This window comes from Acomys russatus, chromosome 19, assembly GCF_903995435.1.
Source record: "Acomys russatus chromosome 19, mAcoRus1.1, whole genome shotgun sequence".
NCBI classification, from domain to species: domain Eukaryota; kingdom Metazoa; phylum Chordata; class Mammalia; order Rodentia; family Muridae; genus Acomys; species Acomys russatus.
In genome coordinates, this window is record NC_067155.1 from 47,932,430 (window position 1) to 47,955,322 (window position 22,893).

At 51.8% G+C, this 22,893-nt stretch overlaps 1 protein-coding gene across 1 annotated transcript; it reads right to left on the reverse strand.

Annotated features, from left to right (window-relative positions):
* Positions 1–4,756: 4,756 nt before the first annotated feature.
* Positions 4,757–22,641, reverse strand: Piwil1 (piwi like RNA-mediated gene silencing 1). Its single transcript, XM_051161951.1, has 20 exons — positions 22,564–22,641; positions 22,184–22,298; positions 20,822–20,947; positions 20,202–20,416; positions 19,802–19,923; positions 18,598–18,678; positions 18,029–18,226; positions 17,659–17,770; positions 16,486–16,612; positions 16,266–16,383; positions 15,725–15,839; positions 14,329–14,516; positions 13,941–14,013; positions 10,904–11,104; positions 10,687–10,790; positions 10,090–10,160; positions 9,829–9,982; positions 8,159–8,284; positions 5,767–5,914; positions 4,757–5,662 (listed from the first exon to the last, which is right to left on the reverse strand). The coding sequence occupies exons 1-20, from the start codon at positions 22,639–22,641 to the stop codon at positions 5,546–5,548; spliced, it is 2,589 nt and encodes an 862-aa protein (XP_051017908.1). The 3' UTR covers positions 4,757–5,545.
* Positions 22,642–22,893: the final 252 nt, after the last annotated feature.

Here is a 22,893-nt window from a genome sequence, read left to right on the forward strand (position 1 = left end):
CAGCCCAGGCCCTACCCTTTCAGATGCCTGTCTTGGGTCTCTCAAACAAAGCCAGCCAGCAACATACAGGAAATGTTTACTTCTCCCACCACACAAAAGAGCAAAGGAGAGGGAGCAACCAGGCAGCACACACGCACATCCCCTAGCCAGGGAGCTGAGAGTCTTTGCATTCAGTGTCCCATCCTGGGGCTTTTATTTTTTCTGTTACTTTCATTATTTGTTGAAATGCCTTGCCCCGTACACCAACAGCACACGCCGCAAAGCCACCACACGCTTGCTTCCTTCGTTAGCCAGACCAGGAGGAACTTAAATTGATCTCTCTCAAGACATAGCCCCACCCTCAGCTTTACCCATTAGCCCTGAACAGCAGACCTCCTGAAATGCTGGCAGATGTGTGTGATGGTCACTGACTTTGTAATTCCTGTCCACTGTCAACTGTTTTTACTCTTTATACACACTTTTCAGACTGCCTTTCTTTTGTAACTTCTGGAAGGTTTGTAAATGAATGACAAAGCTTTCCCCACTGTGTCTTCAAAAACTATCTTGTAAATTGTAATATAATTGTATGTGGTACACTGATTAAAAGGCTGTTCCTCGGCGTGTGAAGTGCTGTGTGGATGTGTGCATGTGTACAGTTAGGGTGACATATTTTCTAGAAATAAACTTTGTTATTTTGTACAATGCCACACATTTTGTATCTTTATTTGTAAACTATTCTTAACATGGCAGGGGACAGGAATCCCTTCCTCCCACATGTTCGTGGGCTTGGAGTCTCTGGAGGTAATTAAACTATGATTCTGAACCATGTCCTAGGAGACATTGGGTGATATGACACTGCTGGTGGTGGTCTTTGTGAAAAAACAGACAGCGGTAATTAGCATTGAGTCTGTGTGTTTACACACACACACACACACACACACACACACACACAGTAGAGACCACACAAATTTGTTGAACTGTGGATTCAAACCAAACCTCTTGGCAGTGCCCCTGGCACCTTTTCCAGGAGGTGTAATAAAGAACCCCTCAACCCCAACACAGTTAAATGTAGCCTAACTTACCAGAGAGGTCTGTAGAGGTTTCCCCTTTGTGGACGCAGGTCCATTGGCTGCATTTCTCCTGGGATGTAGTGAGATGGAAGGGCATGGTAGGGAAAGGCTGCTCTCCTCACTATGGCCAGAAAGCAGAAAGCACAAAGGACCAGGGGACAGACACTCCCCCACAAAGCCATGTTCCCACTACCCACTTTCTCCAGCCACACCCCAGCTCCTAAGAGCCTTTTCAGGTATGAACTAACTTATCGATTGATTGATGAAGCTCTCGCCCTCACCATCCAGTCACTTCCCAAGAGCCCCTCAGATGGCCTGAGCAAATTGTTCTAAGAGATAAAACCAGACCCTTTATGGCAAGATGAAAATAACAGTTCAAATGCATCACTTCATGGGCACAATTATGTAAATAGAGTCACTACCACAATGTTATTCATGCAGAATGTATACTTTTCCTTACTACACTTAAGTAAAATTCTCAAACGGGGGAGAACCAGCCAGGATCATAGGATCACTGTGTTGGCAACTTTTCTCACTGTTCTAAGGGAAGCTGGGTTTATTCTGCAGGTGCACCCATTGTGAGGCAGCTAGCCACACCACCCTGCACCCAGTGGGGCAGCTGGTGTACGATGCTGCTCCTCACCTTCCTTTCTTTTTTTTAACACAGCCCATGAGATGGAGCTGCGCAGCGTAGGGCGGGCCTTTCCTCCTCAGTTACACCTCCCCAACACCACCACAGACAGGTCCAGGGAGTTGTCCATGCAGAGTCTGAAGCCCTTCAGGCCCACGAGGAGGAGGAACCATCATACTCGACCTTTTGATAACATTTACAACCACCCCCAACAATAACAACAGGGACAAATCGAAGATGCTAATGAGCTAGATTGAACTTTCTCCCTCAACCTGTTGCTTAAAAGTGACTATAAAGTTCTCACAATCAAGGCTTCTCTTGCCAAAAGGAAGGGACTTTCACCACAACCTCACTGGGCTCAAACGCCAATGCCAGTATCCTTCCTGGAGATGCCATACACTGATGTGCCTTTTCTGCAGCCTAATGCTTCATTGGAAATTATCAGTAGTGCGTTCATAAAATAGAGACAGCAGACAGGATCCCACATCCCTAGTTGAGTAACACAACTGTAATACAATGAATGCCCTCTAGCTCAGGGTCACTCAGGTCTAAACCTGACCATGTACTTTACAGACAAGGACAGAGGCTCCCGCCTGGCCAAGCTGCTGACTCGACTGTTCTGTCTCTGATGCATGCTCGTGCCCTCTCAATGAATTGTGTCTCCAGGAGTCCCACTTAGGAAAGAAGAGATGTGATCAAGTACGGATAAGTAAGACAGTTCAGAGTGTTCTCTTTCCCAGTGGTGGTCCTGTCCCATGAAGTTGAGGGCCGCACTGGTGGGAAGGATGCAACAGCATGGCACTGCATCCCTGTATGCTCACTTCTGTGGGTTGACTGTGATGCTGCAACAGACCCTCACATGAGATTACAGCCACCATTCCTTCCTGCCGGCCCCCACCCACCCACCCAGGATGCGCGTGGTTTGGCAGGAATGCTACATCTAGTACAGAGAGGGCAGATGATTGAGTGGGACTCCACTGAAGCCACTTTGACTAGCCATCACCAGGGTGGGAGGGCTTTAAGTGACGTAGCTGCCTTTGAGTCATTCACGCACTTGTAAGTAACCCCAATAAACATACTGGCTCACCCAAGTGGTCCTCAGTGGAATGGCTTCTTTAGTCTGTTAGTGCCCTTTTGGGAATGAACAGGTGGTTCTGCATATTGCCCCTGTGTGTGAATCCCTGCTTCAGAAAATACAAAACAAAGTCAAAGGCTTGTTTTCATTTGGGGGACAGGATCTGGGCTGAAGCTTGGGTTGGCTTCAAACTCATGGCATTCTTTATAACTGTGGCTCCCCAGGGCTTAGGGGACAGATGTAAGCCTCATGTCGGATAAAGAGTAAAAAAACTGACTATAATACAAAACAACAGAGTCCAGAAATTGGAATCTGTCTAGGAGTCTCACGGTACATAAGAGGCTAGGACTCTGGTGCCAGCCAGAGGGGACTTTGTACTCTGGAAAGAAGTATCTTGATAGTGCAAGAGCCTGTCATACCAGCTTGCAGGAAGAATGAAAGCCAGGATGTGGAGGTGGGTGTGACATTCCCTTACCACAACTGCCTCACTGTGCACACCTTTTGCCTTCTATTTGAACATAAGCCTTACTTCCAGACCCCGAGGATGCTCTGGGTCACTAAGCCTTACTTCCAGACCCCCCTGAGGATGCTCTGGGTCACCAAGCCTTACTTCCAGACCCCGAGTATGTTCTGGGTCACTGAGCCTTACTTCCATATCCCTCTGAGAATGCTCTGGGTCACTGAGCCTTACTTCCAGATCCCTCTGAGGATGCTCTGGGCCACTGGATCCCTTTTCCTTCCGGGGTGGCCACGCTGAATAATTCTCCCCTTTGTGGCTCTCATTATAACTTGCCCGTTTCACTGGCCTTTGGGAGATGGGTGAGTGAGCCCAGCTTGTCAGGGCTACCAAGGTCTAGCCTCTAACCCTGACAACTTTGGTAACAGAAAAGCAGAGTCTTAGGTTAACATGCAGAAACCACAGTGTGGGGGGGGGGCGGGGAACTGGGGGTGCAGAGCAGAACCCTACCACAGATCTAAGGCAAAGTGGCCCCGTCTGGGTGGCTATGCTACCCTGGGAATTTGGGTGCCCTGGGAAGCCTCCAGGTTGTCTCTCCCACCCTACTAAAGAAGTAGTCTCTCTGGGCAAGGTTGACTACCTTGTAACTTGTCCACACTGAACACAAGACAGGCCAGGCCCTATATACCCAGCTAGTAGCACCTGCCCCATATCTCTGGACAAACTGGCTGTACCTATCCCTCCAAGTTCTGAATTCCTAATTTAGTCCAGAGCCCAGGGCCTGTGCCATGGCCAATCACCAAGGAACACTCTGGGTAGGGGTATCAGAGAGGGAAGAGAAACAGGCCTCTCTGAGAATACCCTGAGCACCCACAACCATGGGTATGATCAGTGGCGGGGAGGGTGTTCTATAGCTCTAAGGAGATTCTGTCTTCCTGCAAATCCTTGGGGAATAAAGGCATACTGACCCGTTAAGACACCCAAATCTGGTTTGAAACCCTAATCCTGGACTTCCTTTCTCGGGGCTTGACAGCCTGTGTGTCTTCCTCTGAGGTCAGACATGGGATGGGTTAGGGTTGCATGCTAGGAGCCCAGATGGTGGCTCGGGAACTGGCTTTGAGATATACAAGGAAACAAAATGCTTTTCACTGACAATACATCAAGAAGGCCAGATTCTAGAGGTAGTACAGAGACAGCCACAGCAGGAAAAGGAAACAGAAACTTTATTGAGCTGTGTCAGGGGCACACACACTGCCAACCTGTAAAACTCATCACACAGCAGCCACACTTCAAGCTGCTCTCGTGACTTAAATAACTCCAAGCCCCCTCTTTGCAAAAGAGCCAGACAAATAGATGCAATCACACCTGGCGTGCACACCTGCCGTGGCACCTGGACTGCCCCACCAGCCTCAGCCTTCCAGACTCCAGGGACAGAGGCAGCTCTTACTCCCAAAGTCCCATGCAGATACTGGCCCCACCCACAACTCACACTACTCTATTTTTCTTTTCTTTTGTTAAGACAAGGTCTCACTGTGTAGCCTAGGCTGACCGTGAACTTGGGGTTCTCCTGGCCTCGCCTCCCCAGTGCTGAGATCACAGGCATGTGCCACCACACCCGACATAATGACTTTCAGGAGTGGAATTCTATCCCAGTGTGGTCTCCAGTAGTTTAAAAACAGAAAGAAAACGCAGGCTTTCAAAAACTAAAAACTACCCCATCGAGTAACGTAATGGTCACTAATTTTCTTCGATAAGAAAACTACAAGATAAAATAAATAACAAGGCTCACTTTTCCACCAGCCTCTTCAGTCTTACAGCACTGCCGTGGGGAAAAGTTTAAATCTCTCCATTCTTTTCATTCCTTATGACCTAACTCTTAAGAGGAATACAGAAAGGCACCCCCCAGCCTTTTTGTCTTTAAAACCTGAGGTGTCAGAGTCCCACATAGCACCTGCCTGTGATGCTGCGGGCACTCTTGCCTTACACCCTTTCCTCCTTTAAATTCAAACATACACAAAACAAAGAAAGCAGTGTACGGTAGGATGTGCTCCCAGGAGCACCTCTGAGAACCTGCCGACACGGCTGCTTTAGGAAAGTCTATCTGTGGTACCAAGGACCTTGCCACCACTCTGCCAAGCAAACTGGCACAACACACTATGAGAAACAAAGCAAACATCAAACCTAAGTTAATCTAAGTGGCTACAACCAACACTGAAAAGCAAATTGCAGCTCCCACCCCCACCCCAACATCCCACTGCAACGACAATCATGTGAACCTAGAAGTGAAAAGTTGGCAGAGTTCTGGAAGCCAGCACGCAGGCCCTCGCTGTTGGTTAGAGGTAGTAGAGGCGGTTGGACAGGGAGAGGTTCGGCTCTCTGTGGATGCTCTGGCCCACAAGGAAGGCCAGTTTGTGTGCATACTGGCAGGGTGCAGGGACTCGGATGACTCCCTGTGGGGGGGAAAGAGGGCCAATCACTGGGTTAAGCTGGGCAGGACTCCCAGGGTCCCTACCACAGGTGGCCCTGAACAGGACCCAGACAGTAGTACACTCACAGGCCAATTGTAGTACACATGGCAGAGCTTGTACGTCAGCCTCTGGATATGGTCGGGCTTCAGGCCACTGCTGTCATAGATGACGTTGTAATGTGTCGGGGACACACTCCCACTCCTTACTGCCTGGCTCACGATGAAGAAGTCATACCTGGAAAGGCAGGAGACCCATGTAAGGCGAGGACATGCACTTTTTAGGAGGAAAAACCTTGTGTTCTAAACCCCATCTTTCCTCCAGCCCTTCAAGAGCCACCGTGGCAATGCGCACAAGGGTCTGTAAGGCAAGGCTCTTTCCAGGTGTCACCATGCCGATGCCACAGAGCATGGCAGCCGCACTCCTGGGCCTTGTGTCCCCTGAGTGCTGGAGGGAGGGAGGGGACTCAAGCACGAGCACCGGAGCAGAGTAGAGTAGAATCAGTTTCTTCATGTTTCTCTCATCTTAGGAATAAACTTAATCACTAAGGACTCAGAACAAACGAGCTGGAGCCAGAGGGGGCCCAAGCTAAGGTCAAGCTAAAGGGCGCACCGGGAAACAACTGGACATCCATCAGAGTTCATCCCTGGCACCAAAGTCAGCCAAGATCTCCTGTGAGCCGACCCTAGCCACAGAGGAACTTAACCCTGAGTCCTGATGATGTCACTGAACTAGACAAGCCGGAAATCAGAAGTAGACGCCTCCGGAGTCTGTCAGGGCGCGGGAGAATCAGAGACATTCACTGGTGTGCCCACCAGGAACAGATGGCCTGCCACCTTCACAGGGCCTGCTGTTGCCTCCAAGGGCCAGAGTGGCTCGCACAGCCGCAGGGCTTGAATGGCATCTGCTGAGAACACACACCTACCTCTCTCAAACTCACTTGGGTGTTGGCCCTAGGTTCATGGGCTCCCAACCCTCGTTTCTTTTCTTTTCTTTAATTAGTGGTATTTTTAAAAAATACAATTGTTGGGCTTTTTTTAAATTAATTTATTCATATTACATCTCGATTGTTAGCCCTTCCCCTGTTTCCTCCCATTCTTCCCTCCCTCCCATTTCTCCCCTTCTCCCCTCCCCTATGTCTGTGACCGAGGGAGACCTCCTCCCCCTATATATGCTCTCAGAATATCAAGTCTCTTCTTGGTAACTAGCTATCCTTCCTCTGAGTGCCACCAGGTCTCCCCATCCGGGGGACATGGTCAGAAAAGGGGCACCAGAGTTCGTGTGAGAGTCAGATCTCACTCTCCACTCAACGGTGGAGAGTATCATGTTCGTCACAGGGTCCTGGAAACCTACAAGAAGAACTTTATGACAGGCAGATCTGGATCCTGGGGTCCTCCTCAAACTAAGGCACCAGCCAAGGAGAATATAGGCAGTAAGCTTCGAACCCCTACCAAGACCTAGGCAACCCTCGTTTCTTGTCTGGGGCCCTGAACACCCAGAGGCAGGTGCAGATTCTGAGAAGGGCGACAGAGGCCTCAGATGAAGACTGGTATCAGCCTCATCTGTTTGCCCCACTGTGCTCCTCATGTGACAGAACCCTCCTCTAGAACCAATTCTGCAGCCAACCTCTGAGCCAAAGAGACATCCCCCCACCCCCTGCCAAATTGTGAATTTCAAAATAAAAACCCCAGTTCAATCACATAGCTGAGGAGACAGCTCAAAAACCTTTTGTAACCATTTCTGTTTCTGAGATGCCAGGGCCCACAAATGCTTCAGGGTTCAGACTTCGGAGCATGTGCCTAAACTGGTGAGTTAAGAACCCGATTTAGCATTTCGGATCCATGATGGCCTGCTGTCATCAGCAGCTTGCCTACCTGAGTCAGGAAAGCAGGCACGTTGTGGAAGTTTCTGGCCCTCACCTGCCATGCTGGAATCCCTCTATAGCCTCCCACTCTAGGCTTCAGACTGGGTGGTGAACTGCTGCCCCCTTTGGGCACCCATCCTAACCCCCAGAAGAGAGCTGGTGAGGAGGTCACCAGAGATGAACATCTGTCCCCATACATAGACGATTGAACCTGTGTGCTGTAACTGGCCTAGCTCCCTCCTATTTCCCTTACTTTGGAGTCAGCTGCAGGATTCAGATCTGCTGGCACAGACCCTCTCAACACCTTGACCCCTAGAGGACTGTGTGAGGCATCACAGGTCTAAAGACCTGCGGGACACAACCTCTGGATGGGGTTATATATGCTGCTGGCAGACGCTGTTCGAAAACTCTGAAATGCCACACAGGAGAAAACCCTCCAACGCCCAAGGAGCCAGCCAGATGGTGTTGCCTCCCAAGATCCCAATGCCGAGAGGCCTGAGCTTTAGGGAGCATGTCAGACCAGGTTAGCAGAAGGATTAAGACTGCCAAGAAACAGTGTCGGGAACTGGGAAACAAGCTAGCTACCATTTGTGTGGTCAAGAGGCCCCAGAACTCACCACTCTGGCCTGGTGACTTCCACGTCAATGACTGTCCCAGGAAGAGGGTTCTGGAGTCTTCCTCCAGACTGAGCAAAGAATCTGGCATTGACCCGCTTCTTCACTACGATCACAGTCAGTCTGGGGCTAAAGACAAAAGGGGAACAGGGCCACACTAGGTTGGTGGCCTGTCACGTGTTCACGCATCCCTCAGGGAAGAGTCCCCGACTAGACACACCATCTCACTGCATGCTGGAGGAGGTCAGCACCTTCCCCCAGGTAAGACCAAAGACCAGGAGTGACCACCTAGAGGTGGACAACCATGTCACTTGTGTGACCTATGACATAAGGCTAGTCGGGTGTGGGGCACAGACCAAATCTACTACACCGGTCACACCAGGAGGCCTCCAAAGCACTCGGTGTCGATACCACAATGGGCATTTCCTACTCTGCTATCTCTCTAGGAGAGCTGGTTCAAGGAGTATTAATGTCTAACAGTGGATTCCAGAATCACTAGCTCAAAATGGATCACACTGTGCATGCTGTGTCTGTCTGTCTGTCTGTCTCTCTTTCTCTCTCTGTGTGTGTGTGTGTGTGTGTGTGTACACGTCCTCTACTGAATATCACAGTGTGTTCTATGTTAACATTTGTGCAGTATGTTCAATCCAAATACACATCACCAGGAAAGACAATCTGACACTCAATGGCCCCCCTTTCCCTGGAGTCTCAAGGACATTCTGTGGGACCCTACAGCCTGTGCTCTTCAGCTGTTTTGGAGCATATCTGCATTACCACCAGCTCCCTCTGTACTGCTTACACTAAAAGGGATTGTTAGGTGCCCACCCAGTGCATGTGGCCTGTACACTGTTCTCCCTAGGGGCAGTGAGGAGTCTGCCAGAAGACTCACCATCCCACCCTCTCATCTCTGACAATCTCCTCTTCAATTAATTCTTTGGGACATGTGCAGCCCCAGTCCCCGTGGAAGTCAGTGAATCCGGCCTCAGAATGAGGCTGCATCTAACATGATTGACAGTCCTGATCTAGATAGCGTCAGCTCCTCCCAAGCTCAGACACGGCTGACCCCATTCTCAGGCAGAGCAGGGTCCTAAGAACAGGCTACTCAGTAACTGTTCCTCCCCCCCCCCAGTCATCAGCAGCTCCTGAAAGCCCGGGCGTGGGGCCCACATGGCCCACGCTGGGGGCCTCTTCTCTACAACATGGTGGCAAATGGCAGGAAGATAGGGCCCTGCCAGAAATGTCACCAGCTGCCTGTGAGGCTCTGCTGCTGCAAGTCCTGCCAGCTGCTCGAAGCTCTGGGCGGAACACAGAACACAGCTGGGTCCTGCATCCATGCACTGTGACTCACAGGGCTCTGTGTCAAACGTCTCTGTTTGCCTGGTCTGTGCACAGAGCTGGGAGCTCAGGGTGGTGTGTTGGCAGGGACTGCTAAGGACCACAGACGTGTCCTACCCTGAGCCAAGCACAGGGAATGAGCAGCACTGAGCTATATTGTAACCAGACCCAGTGTTCAGGGAACAGGAAGGCTACCCTGGCTGCCTGCTCAGTCCTGCCTCCCTCACCCATCACTACCTCCTGCTCAATTCCTACGAAGCCCATGCACCCTTCCCCTTTGCCATCCAGTGACATTAACCACAGAGTGGGCGGCTAGGCCAGACCTCACTTGTACTTACTTGTAACCCCTCCCGACTGACTTGAGGCAGTCCAGGAACTGTGGGACCTCGTAATTGACCAGGGTCTTCAGCTGCCCATCTCCCACGCCGTCTCGGTACACAATGACACGGCTGGGCATATATTCATTGCAGCCGCTCCAAGCCCTCAGAGCAGCTGCAAAAAAAAAGCGGGGAAGGGTTTGAGTTAACAGTCCCTGTTTCGCCCAGTTCCCCAGCCACAGCCCAAGGGCTCCAAGTCAGGACAAGGGCACAGGGACTCACCTTGCAAGCACACTTTGAGCCCATCCACCAGCTCCTGTCCACGGTCCTGAAAGACGCAGCGGGAGAACCAGCTGTTGAGAAGAAAAGCTGGGTGGTGAGGACTTGGCTCCGCCAGGCTGGGCAGCTCTGGGCTCTATCTTCCTATGAAGATTCCTGCCACCTTCCCCACAGTCCCAGGAGACCGCAGCTAAGCAGAAGAGCAAGAGACCATCTCAAGCCACCCACCAGGAAGCCCAAATTCTAACTCAGCTGTGTAATTTCTTCAGCAAGGGGACAATGAGTAACCAGAGGGGTCACCAGGGAACACCTGCCCAACAGAACAAGCGCTCACTGCTCTGCTCCTGAGAGACCACGTCTCCCATGCTTCCCTTTGCTCCCCAAGACCAAGGCCACAGCCACTGGCATCTAAAGTTGCACTTGGTCAGGTGCCAGGCTCTGCTGCTGTGGGCTATTCCCTCATTCCACAAACACAGCGAAAACCAACGTTGGAAAGCAGAGGACTGGATGAGTCACATGTCAGGGGCCAACAACAGCTGACAAACTAAAGCACTTTCAGAGCCGGCCACCTCATGGTGCCGCTGCTGCTCCCTGGCTTACCGGGTCATCCCTTCGTTGATGCTCGCAACGAATCCTGCGATGGACCTCCGCCCAGCTGTGGTGTCATGGTAACAGTCGATGCCCACGATCATTGCCAGCTTCAGCTTTAGTGAGAATAGGGTCATTTAGGGATGGTAGGATGCTGGCAGCCATGAGCAAGGCTCCTTTCCCTAAATAACCAAGCAACCGCCCTGTCTCCCAAGGAAAGCAGACTCACGGGCATGTCCACCCGCCAGAGCTCCCCTCCCATCTTGCAGTTCATCTGCAGGGCAATCTTGGTGGCAATGGCCATGACCGTTTGCTGCTTGCCCAGGGTCCGGGCCACCACACACTGACTTGGGGTGGGGCAGTCTGTGCACAGGTACTTTTTGATGGCATCGTATTTGTCCTTCCGATTACTTGACAATAGACAGACGACCTGCAAACAAACAAGCACCTCATTACAGAGAACCAGGAAGTGGGAGGCTGAGAGCAAGGGACAGATCTGTGCTGCCGAGGACACTTGTCACTCATGTCACCAATCAACTCTGCCATGTGGTTATTCGGTGGAGCAGGAGTGACACGTCAGTTTTGCTCATTTTATTCTAAGCGACAGGCACTTACATGGTAGACACTGCACAAAAACAAGCCAGAGCAGTGAAACAAAGCCACTGCTCCTGGAGACCTGAGCACAGCACATGACCAGCATGTGTGGCCCAACGTAAAACAGGGAACACAAGTCCAGCTGCCCCACAGGTGGGCAGACCGTGGCTCTTAGCTCCCCTAGTCCCACGGCTTTCAAACCCTAAGGCTCTGGCTTGGGAATCTGGTCAGAATGTGTACTTTCCCAGGAAGATGGTGACAATTCTGAGGACAAGATGGAGTCCCTGACCAGCGTGTCCCCCTGCCCCAAACTCTGAGGATCCACATTCAAGATTCTAAAGTCAAATCTAGCTTGCGACTCATGGCTGCAGCCCGCAGTGTGTACCCGGACTCATCTTATCTCTGGTCCCCAACAAATTAGGCTCCACCTGTTGCCTCCACTACTCCAGAGAACATGGCCTCTGAGAAGAAAATGAGGGCCAGAAAGAAGAGCTGATGAAGCATGGCAGGCCACTGATCAGGTCTTCAGCCGCATGCGCAACCTGCCCCTGTCCCCCATGGTTGTGTGGCATCCTGAGGCAGAGGGTATGGGACATGCCTCTGTGCTCGCCACTGCCTCTGCATGAGCCACACAGAAGCTTCTACCTGGCTCTTAAAAGACCACTGGCTTTGGCTTGATGAAGGTCTGGACTCCAGTGCAGCCATGGGCAGAGGTGGGCTCTGGCCACATGACTGGACACAGAGGGGCTCTGCCCTCACTAGAGGTTAATCTGCCTCTGAGCCATGCCTTGGTGACGGTGGAAGATGGTAGAAATGGTAAGAGCTGAAGTGGGTAGAAGTTGGCCTGGTTGGCGTGGGGATGGGCCTTTTTCTCTCTACTCTGGGACCACCATGGGGTGAGCAGTCCCCACTTCCTCCCTCCTGGGTCGCTCTGCTCCATCATAGGCAGAGACGATGGAGCTAAGAGACCCTAGACAGAACCTCTGATGCATGAGCGACAAGCAGTCTTTGCCCTCTTGGATCCATCTCAGGGACAAAAGTCTGACCGGCACGCCTATACACACTCCTGTCAGCAGTGGGCTGTAAGCCAGCATGCCGCATCCCCACTCATGAAGCTATCTTTACCACAGCCACAGAGGACCGCATCCCCTTCACTGGAGGTCCATTCTCCTGTTTGTTTTATTTACCACATGCAACTCACAGGCTCCCACAAAGGTACAAAGGCAACGGGGGCAGGGGGGAGGGCTGTGGAGCGCCACAACTCTCGCTCGCTTCAGGTCACCGGCGTCACAGCTTTAAGCCTAAACAGTTACTGGTGTCACAGAATCTGCTCCTTCGGGGCTGGGTTTCATTCTTGGAGGCCAATGACTTTACAAGCAGTTGCTGTCAGTTCCCAAGCTAATGAGCTCTGCAACGGTGGCCTCCGCGTTTGAGGATGCAGAGATCAGCAAGATGAAACAAAATGTGGGGCATGTGGGGCTGGGGAACTTGAAGAGATTGTAATTAATCAGCCAATTTCCAAGTCCAAATGTGAAAGACCCTGCCCCTCACAGGGCAGTGGATGTGGGAAGGGGGGGAGAAAAGAATCTTTCCATTTGGTCCGCTTACAGCCAATCTCCCACCTTTAGCCTGTCATGGCTTCCTGACACACAGAAGGCCTGTGCTTCCTGGGCAGAGGACAGGAACAAGGTCACACCAAGCTGGTTGCTGCTCCCCCACACACACCAGTCCTGCTCCCCACACTGCTGCACTGATCAGTGTCCCCCCACCCAATACCCTCCCTGCTTGTGAAGGCCTAATCAAACAGCAACGGGGGAGCAGCGGCATCATCACGGATCAGAGTAGCTGGGTCTTCACTCAAAGTCAAAAGCCTTTGCAGGAAACACGCAAACTTAGACATGTGCCTGGTGTACACAGGAGTGCCAGTGAGGGAGTCATAGGCCCCAACACAGTCATGCCACAGACAGCATGTCTGAACTAAGTGGCCCAGGGTGGTGTCTATACTTCTAAGACCCAGCCTAAAGCTGGACCACTCATGCAGTCAGAGGTGGAGAGTGAGAGAGAATGGAGTGACACTCTCCTCAGTGGTAACCCAAAAGCACTGCAGCCTCGATGTTCCCCCTAGCCACACCTCACACCACTGTGAGGACACCTGCAAGCACACAGGGGACCTACTGCCACCAGCCTACCTTATCACCACTCCTCTCCTGGATGCCATGTCTCACATGACAGAGAGATGGCACTCACCAATGTTGAGGCATCCCAGCTCACGAGAGGTGCCTGTGGCAGCATGCTCAAGTGCTGCAGCAGCCTGTGCACGCTGACCTCACCCTGGGGTCTGCAGTCTGGCCGCTGACCTCGCCCTGTGACCCCCACAGTTTCTAGTATGGCTAAGTACCAATGTCTGTTGAACAAACCAAGAACTGACCCTTCCTCTTCTGCCTTTGCTTTCCCCCAAAGCTTCTGGAACCAGAGCATGGAATTCCTCTCTCTGGCATCTCCTTACCTCATGCAGGGCACACACGCACACAGGCACCAGCTAAGTAGCTTTACTGAGGTCATTTGTCTGTTTTGAGGACTACTGTCTGAAATGGAGCTCAAAGCCCCTGTCCTGTGTCCCCTGAGACCCCTCCCCTTGACCCCAGCACAGCCCACACCCTGCAACTACTCACTATCTGAGTGTCTGACGTCACCTTCTGCTGCAAGGCTCTCAGATAAGCTTCTGTTCTGTCATCCACCTCGATCCTAGGATCAACAGTAAAGACGGTGGCACACGCCCCTCAGACTGTCACCCAGCCAGCATTCCTGTACCAATCCCTGGTATGAGCAGATAGAGGAGCAGCCACTCTGTGAAAGGCCATGGCTAACAAGCTGCACCACCATCCCGGCTTCATTCAGGGTCTATCCCTCCAACAGTCCGGCCTTCTCTCTTCCCCCATCCCATCTCTCTGTGTTACCTGGAGCCACAGAAAGTCTTAGAGCTTCCATGAGCTCACCAGTGCATCACTTTGGAGCATGCACACCCTTCTGATAACTGCCAATCACTCTGCAGACACTCACATGATTGCCTTTTTCATCTGGATGCCCATTGCCGGAGTCACTTTGAACAGGTTCTGTATTAGTGAGTTGGCCGCTTCATAATTCCTGCGAGTATAGATCAGCAGCCAGTTATCCAGCGGCTTCACACTGATCAGTGGTGCGCCTCTTGTTTCTTTGGACCAGTCTGCAAACTGCGGGTTGTAATCAAACTAGAATAAAGGGCAGAGATGTTACTGTCAGCTGTGATGAAGCCACTGGTCTTGCACAATCCCATTATGCACCTGGTACACAGAGAGTACCACTCTTAAGTTTGAGTCAGAGTGACAGAGCAAAAGTCCACAGCAGAGAAGACACCAGATATATGCAAAGGGCCCTTCCTACACTACAACCTTCTAAGTGCCCAGGACAAGCTCGCCATCCTTAAGACTTCCTGAAATACAGGATACCATTTTCCTCATGATAAAGCTGTAAATATTATGGCTCAAACGGGGGGGGGGGGGCAGAGAGGAGTGGCTTAGGTAGCTTACAGCATTCAGGAGGGAGAGGCAGGCAGATTTCCATGTGATAGACACCAGCCTGGTCTATATAGTGAAATCCTATCTGGGGCAGGGAAGAAAGCTAAACCCGTTGACAGAGGTGTCAAGTTCAGGGAAGCAGATTAAGGACAGAGCCATTCATGGTCACCACAGCAGCAAACACCCAGAGACCCAAAGCTTCTAAGGTCCCCTATGAGCCTGCTGTCCCCTTCGCCTGGCTGCACTGTTTCTCTCAGTCCTACCTAGGCAGAAAGGCACAGATTACTATAAATAGTTTAAAAGGTAGGTTTTTGCAGTGTTTTGATTTCATGAAACCATTTTTCTCTTCCTGAAGATAAAACACAAAAGCATTTAGCATGACTCCTGAGAGCTACGTGGCTTAGGCAGAGACAAAGCTAATCAAATAGGACATACTAGTGGGACTTTTGCACCCTGAGTTTCACTGTTGCTTAAAATTTTCAGTCTCTCTCCTCTTCCACTTTTTTTTTTTTTTTTAATCCAGACAATATCTCACTATGTAGCCCTGGCTGTCCTGGCAGTCTGAAGACCAGGCTTGCCTCTAACTCAGAGACCAGCCTGCCTCTGCCCCATCCCCACCCCGTCGTGGACCACTACTGCTGGCTCTTCAGACTCTTTTGGTTGTTGTTTTTTTTTTGTTTGTTTGTTTTGTTTTTGTTTTTAAAGCAGATCTCAGCTTATTCCAAGGGCTGGGCTTTAGGTTCTATGCGCGCTCGAGTTGCAGGCTGTGTCTTGCAGATGCCCCTGTGGTGGGGTGGCTCTGGTGGTTTTCAAGAGTTGGCAGAGAGCAGGATGGAGGGTAGGGCACACTGGATCATGGTGGCCTGTCTCTCATCTCAGGGACATCACCCCACCAGCCTTACCGTCTTCCCACCCTGGTGGATCTTCTCGGATTGCAAGATCCTTCCAGAGAAGGACAGCAAGTTTGAGTCGAAGCTCAGGCCCCAGTCACGAAGCTCTCTCTGAACATTGTCGTCCCTGTGGGTTGAACACAGGTACCCAGCACTGATGAGCAGGCAGCAGCTAACCCACTGACCCACGTTCCAGTGGACAGAGTACCACTGTGGGTTGTAGCACACCTCAAGGCCACACTGGGCCTGGAACTCAATTGGGTTAGCTTCTCTCCACCCTCTTAGAGTCCCAGGGCCCAGACTGCCACCAGCTGAGTGGCCCACAGTTGACACAGGCTCTTCCTCTCTACTGCCTTTCCATGGCAGGATTACAAAGGACACATCTGCACATGAGGTTCCATTTCCTGGCTCCCTGAGAAGCAACTGCTATCAGGGATCCAGGACAGCCCTCCGCAGCCCTGCCAACACAGGAGGCCACACTTCCTGCCTTCCAGAACCCTCCCAGGCCCACAGGGAACCGCAAAACAGAAGTTGGGAGTTCTGAGCTGCCTACTTGTGGATGTAGTCGATGAGGCGGCCCACCTCCCGCTGCCGCTGCTCAGGCGTCAGCCGAGTGTGCACCGCCAGGTCCTTCATCACATTGAAGTCATTGCGCATTTTATCCGTCAGACCTGCAGGCAGAGCAGGGTGGGCGAGAGCCAGTCAGTGGGGCTGCAGAGCCCCCAGTCGGGGTGGCCAGGGGTGAATGACGGCAGGAGGGAAGTGCTGTGCACCTGTGAGGTAGCAGAGTTCCGGGATGAGCATAGCTGGGCCAGGCAGCGTGCCTCCGGGGCCTCTCCTCCGCTTGGGCTGGCTCACCAGCACTGGCTGCTTCAAGTCCGTGATTTCCTGGTTGTACTGCTGCTCAGGAGGAGAGGAAGATATGCTAGGCTCCAACCAGGAAGAGTGCCACACCCGCGGGTGCAGTAGGTGCCTAATTAACAATGGAAGCTGAGGACCAAGCTGGGCTAGATAGATGCCCTGTCAAACCATCCTGAGGGTGGTATGTATACGCCAGTGGCAGTTGTTCTTTGCCTCAGCTGAGGGTCTGGGAGCAGGAAGGATGGGTCTGACCCAGCTGTCCTAGGTGAATAAGCTCCATGTAGCCAAGTCCTCAGGACTTAGCTATGGAGACCTGACCATGGTGACATAAAACAGACTTCTCAGGGTGTTCCCAGCCCCGTGGCGTGAAGGTTCTTTTCTGACATCTATAGTCCCAGATGCTGCTTATTCTACAACCATTTCCCTTTTTTAACTTGGATTAATTTTTTTCCACTGAGCATAAAAGAAATATCATAGCAGTAAGCCAAGTTGGACCAGTCTAGTTACTATCACCACTAGAAATCAAGGTGTCAGCAGCAGGCCATGCCATTAAAGAACTGACTTACGTCTTTTCTCTTGTGCCCTAAAGAACCAACCACCAAGGGTTAAAAAGTTAATGTTCCCTCAGATGGGGTCCTTACACATCACTAGACATGCGTGGCTAGTATGGCAGGAATTTGGGGTGTCCCTCTCCCCATCTCACGGGCCTTCACTAGAATCGTGGCCACAGGACCTGGGTAGGTAGGGCTGGAGTCCACAGATGCTGGGATGACCCTTGGCGTCCTGTCATCTGCCAGGCTCAAGCTCTGCCCTACTGGGATCTCTCGGAGAGCTGTGAACTCCAGAGTGGTCAGAGACCCAGATGTAGCAGATCTGGCTGACCAAGGATGTGGCAAGGCTACAGAGCAAGGGGCCATACCAAACCGCCTGCCCCCAACTAGCAGTACCACTCTTTCCCGTGATGCATTTCTGCGAGACAGAGCCGCCAGGGGCAGGGTGCTTCCGACATATGAGGAATCTCAGTGATGTCGGCAAGACCAAGCAAGGTCCGCATGCAGTCACACACCACTCAGGAAACCACCTACCTTCCTATAGTACTCCAGGAAGCTGACCTCCGAGCCATCTGCCTTCTTGAAGGTACTCTTTGGATTCTGGTCCCAGTCGATGTCATCCACCCTGTAGGTCTTGTTGTTATACCTGTGGGCATCCAGTACTTGGGGCTCCAACTCACATTTCCAGCTCCCCCCAGAAATGTATGATGAGGGGAGAGCAGGGTAAGGGACTGACTGACCAATGGCTGGAAACGAAAGGTACAAAGCGGGAGGCACCTGTCCTTTGTACCTGACCGCAACACACGTCACACATCTGGTTCACATTTTGCTCACCTCTGCCTGACTCCCCCAGCCCTACTGCTCTCTTAGCCCCCAGGCTCTTGAGATGAAGCTAAGCCCGTACTTGGTGAGGACAATCAGGCCTATGAGCTCCTTCGACACCTGCTCCTGGAACTTGTGCTCCTCCGTCTGCTGGTACAGGTTGAACATGAAGTCTAGAACGGTCTCGCTGCGGAGGACCTTGTGGCTGACATCTGTGCATAGCATGATGTTGTTCTCATACTGAAGGATGGAAGTGGTGAAGCCAGGCCAGATCACCAACCTGCCGACACGGGGGGCGGGGCGGGGGCGGGGCGTCAGGGGCAGTCCCAGGCTCCGTTCTCTGTGTCTGACACAGAAAGTGCATACACACTAACTAGAGCCCACTTCAATTTGTCTTTACGGTGCGCCATCTAACATCTGGAGCCAGCGCTGAGGACCAACCACAGGGCACACAGTCTGTGCTCCTGACTGGGATGGGGTAGTTTTTTGGTTTTTTTTTTTTTTTTTTTTAATGTTAAGTAGTCTGGTATGAGTGTTCATTGTCCAGGCTGGGTTGCATGCTCCCAACAGCAGGCCGTTTCTAGTTTACAGATCCTTCCCAAGTCTATGCAGCCCGAGGGAGGGACAGTGGGCTTTCCACCACATACAGACCTGTGATTTGGAATATCAATCGGGTCACTCGGATTGTAATAATTCCGTCCAATTTGTTGCAAGTTCATGATTTTCAAGAGCCTGCAAATTGCAAGTCAGAACAGTTAGCACAGCAAATCCTAGGGACTACCTGGAGCCATACACAGTCAGAGCAGGGCTGGCAAGCTATCACCCCTAGCCAGGCCAGTCATTTCTACACTGCCTAGAAGTTAACAATGGTTCTTAAAATGTCTAAACGTTGGGGAAAAAATTTCAAGGCCCAACTGAACTGTGCCAGTTCCATTTTATTGTGGTAGACCAGGATAGCCCACTTGCATGCCATCTGTGGCTCTGTCCTGCTACAGAAGAAGAGGTGAACAGCTGCCTGATGCTCCCCAGGTAGCTCTCCTTTGAAGAAAAATGCAGCAAGCCAATGCATTCGCTCCAGTCAAGTGTCCCTCACACTGAGCTATGCTTCCACTAAGGAGCCATCTATGAGCTTATAGGATAAGTCATGAGCTCAAGTACTGCCCCATTTAGATGGCTCCTCACAGGGAGGGGTCTTCTATAGAACATGTCTTTGTGCATGTGTGTACTTTAAATGTGTGGTATGCACACATGAGGAGGGCATCAGGTAGCATCTTTGAACACTCTCTACACCACACTCCCTTCAGACAGAGTCTTGCAGAGAACCCGGAGCTTGGCTGGCTGGTAGCCAGCAGGCCCAGTGACTCTCCTGTCTTGCCCTATCCCCAGCACTGGGGCTCTATATACAAATAGCCACTACTGGCTTTTATGTGGGTGCTGGGGATTTGAACTCGGGTCCTCATGCTTGCACAGCCATCTCCCCTAGCACCGAGAACATGTCCTTATTTGGAAAACTGCACTATGTACACTGAAAGCTAATTACACCCCATGTGGTCACCACCTGCCCCAGCAGCCACCCACCCATCCTGGGGAAGGAGATGTCAAGGTGCTTCTATCAAGCTCAAACAGTATTTCAAAGTCATACTGTCAGCACCAGTGGGGAATGGGCAGAATCCTGGAGGCAGATAAGTTAATTTCCTGTCAGAAAACCACATTTTTAAATGACCACATTGAACAGTACTGCTGACATCACACACACACATACACACACACACACACACACACACACACACACACACACACGCACGCATGCACACACGCACACGCACATACACGCACACATAGCCATGGCACACACCTCCTGAAGATGATATTATAGAACTGCAGGCAGGTGGGTGAGGTGGGTGGCAGCTCGTTGGTCAGGGTGATGGTGATCCTCACGTGCTCTCCATTCCGGGTCTGACTAAAAACTTCCGTGACCTAAAGCCAGAGAGGTGAGGACCCAGGTCTCAACTCTGTGTAGAAAGGCGTGCCCAGGATCCTGGGGCACCTGCACTATAGAGAAGCCTCTCGAAGCACAGGCATGTGTGACCTGAGACTAAGACGTTGTCTGAGCAGAAGCTCTCATAGAACTCTGTCCTTCTGTCCCCTAGGGAGTCCCTGGGAGCCCTATGTCCCCTACCAGGAGACCCTTTCTGAGCTTTGCTTTGGGATGGACACCCCCACCCCCCTCTGCCAGTGGAGACATCTGAAATAACCTTGTGCTGTAGTCTCTTAGGTAAGAACAGTATTGTCCCATCGAAAGCATGACACCTCCCAATGAGGTCTTCGTGCTGGAAAAGCAGCGCAGAGCGCAGCCTGCGGGCCTCCATCAGCGGATTGTAGTCGATGTGGTACTGGTACAGGGCCCACTGCGGGCGCGAGGTCAGCCGGAAGTGGTTGGTGCTCAGCTTCACGATGATGCCCGAGGAGCCTGAGGGGCCACCCGATGCAGTCAGCCCCTGGCATGGTTATGCTGTATACGAGAACTGAGGACGGTGGTCAGCAGTCCCCCGCAAGGCAGGTGGCCTGAGAGCCACTGCCCACGGCTCCAGGGGAGGGAGGGCATGCAGCCCGTCACACAAACAACTGATCTCTTTACAAGGGGTTTATGCAATGCTTAACAAAACGTGCCAGAATACACAGCTAAGACATGGAGCAGCTGTGTGTATCTCTCTCTCTCTCTCACACACACACACACACACACACACACACACACACACACACACGAGGGGCTGGAAAGGCTGCAAGCAGAGTGCTCTCCTCCTCTAAGCCAGAGAAGTGCTGCAGGCCAGTGCCATGAAACGTGCCCCGTAAAGAGGTGCCTCCTTGAGCCCACCTGTCTTTGACTCTTTGACATGGTCAAGGTTCTGCCTGGTGTTCACACCAAGGTCATGGAAGTCCCGGCGACGCCCTCCTCTCTCTGCCAATGACAGCTCCTGAAACCCAGCTGAGATCTGCAGTTCTTGAGGAGACAGGAAAGCAACTCTCACATTACAGTGGATCGGAACACAACAGCATCCCCACAGTGGCTCAAGGTAAGGGACACAGCCCACTCTTTTTCACTTGTCATCTTGTGAGCTCATCCCTCACAGACCCATCTCCTCTTCGCCTCTGGCCACCTCTGACACTCCTACTTCACTCTAACAGGCCAGATACCAGGGCTATGATGCCAGGACCCAAGGCATGCATTTGCTGATTGGGAAATAAGGTTGTTTTTAATTATAAGTCTCAAGGGGTTCAGGGATTAAAGCAGTGGTTCTCAACCTTCCTAATGCTGCAACCCTTAATACTCCCAACAATACAATTATTTTCACTGCTACTTCATACATAATTTTACTGCCATTATGCATCATAATGTAAATATTTTGGAAATCAGGGTTTCCCAAAGGGGCCGCGCAACCCACAGGTTGAGAACTACTAGGTTAGGCTGTTCAGTCTATAGCCTGGGTATGGCATGAGTGTGACAGGTAGCCTCCTGACTACTTGATTCTGCCCACAACCAGAAGCAGGGGCATTGTACACTCCCATACTGGGTCACACTGGGCATGGAACAGTATTAACCCATCAATTTGTGCTTATTCTGGTAACACTCCTAAGAGTTTGAGGTTCCCAAGGCATCCATCCCATATGCTGTGTGTTCACAGTCGGGCATCTGAGAGCAACAGCACACAGGGGCCATGGGGCCACCTTGGCTTTGTGGCCAGCTGGTGGCATTCCAGCTGGAGTCATGGGTAGGTTTCCTGTAGTTGCACCTGTCAGTGGGCTTTCCAAAATCCAGTCCCCGCCTCCTTCAGAGGAGCAAGACACATATGGGGAGCAATGTCCCTCAAAGACAAGTGTTCCCACCCTCCTGGCAGCCAGGGACACTTTGGCAAAGTGCCCGAGAGCTGGCAGCTGGCTGCACTGACTCTCTGCCAGCCGCACACATGTGAAGACACACTGTCTAAACCAAAGCCATAGTAGAGTTGGTCCAGCTTCTGATGCCAAGACAACCATCTCAAAATGACTTATTGACCCAGAGCGGGCAAACTGAGGTCCCATGTGAAGTTTGTGGATTGCTGAGATGGCCCTAGCCAACAGCAGCCTCTCCTTTACAGCCTGCGTGGGGCAGCCCACGTCCTACCTCTCTGCAGTGTGGTACGAGGGCCTAGCACCTAGCACCTTGCATATGGTAGCCCGCCCCTGTCCTCCCACTTACCTTGTGACTTGGACGTGGCGCCAACTACCATTCCTCTTTGTCGTCCTCGGCCAACCAAGTCCCCCTCTGCGGGGGGCTGCTGAGGTCGCGGTTGGACGTACCCAGGCTGCTGGCTCTGGTCACACACAAAGACAACTGCCTTATGCCACAGGGTGGGCACCAGAGAAAGAATTTGTCCTAACCTGGTCTACGCTCCTCTCGTCTCCCCCAGCACCCAGGTGACACCTGCTTGGTTGTGGTACTGAGGACAGAACCCAGGGCCTCCTGCACGCTGAACAAGTGCTCTACTACTAAGCCCCAGGCCAAATCTTTCATTCCCTGCCACAGGGCCCACTGGCCAGATGTCAAGACGCTGCTGAGGGGCAAAGGTGGGTACTCACCGCCGCAGCCCCAACATGCTGCACCGTCTCCTGACCACGGGCTCTGCCACGGGCCCGGGCTCGAGCTCGGCCCGTCATTTTCTGTCAGAGAGGAAAGAACTGCAGATAGCACTCGATGAACCCATGTGTATTCAACCATTCTGTCGCCATTAAAATTTTTTAGATGCTAAAATTAGCTCCCAAATTACATAAGCTTGAATCTTCCCTACTGAGGACTTGGCTTGGGCATGCCGGGTAACATCCCCAAACCTGGGGACTAGCCACTATGCTAAATGGCAGAGCTCAAGTGGAAATGTACTGGGATAAAATAACTTGTTGCCAGGGTGCCTA

Coding starts and splice junctions, on each gene's coding strand:
- Piwil1 (XM_051161951.1), bottom strand. CDS start 22,641: ATGACGGGCCGAGCTCGAGCCCGGGCCCGTGGCAGAGCCCGTGGTCAG. Junction 5,915..8,158: donor GAAGTCACCAGGCCAGAGTG/GTGAGTTCTGGG, acceptor CTGCCTTTCCAG/GTATGACTTCTTCATCGTGA. Junction 5,663..5,766: donor ATGTGTACTACAATTGGCCT/GTGAGTGTACTA, acceptor TCCCCCCCACAG/GGAGTCATCCGAGTCCCTGC.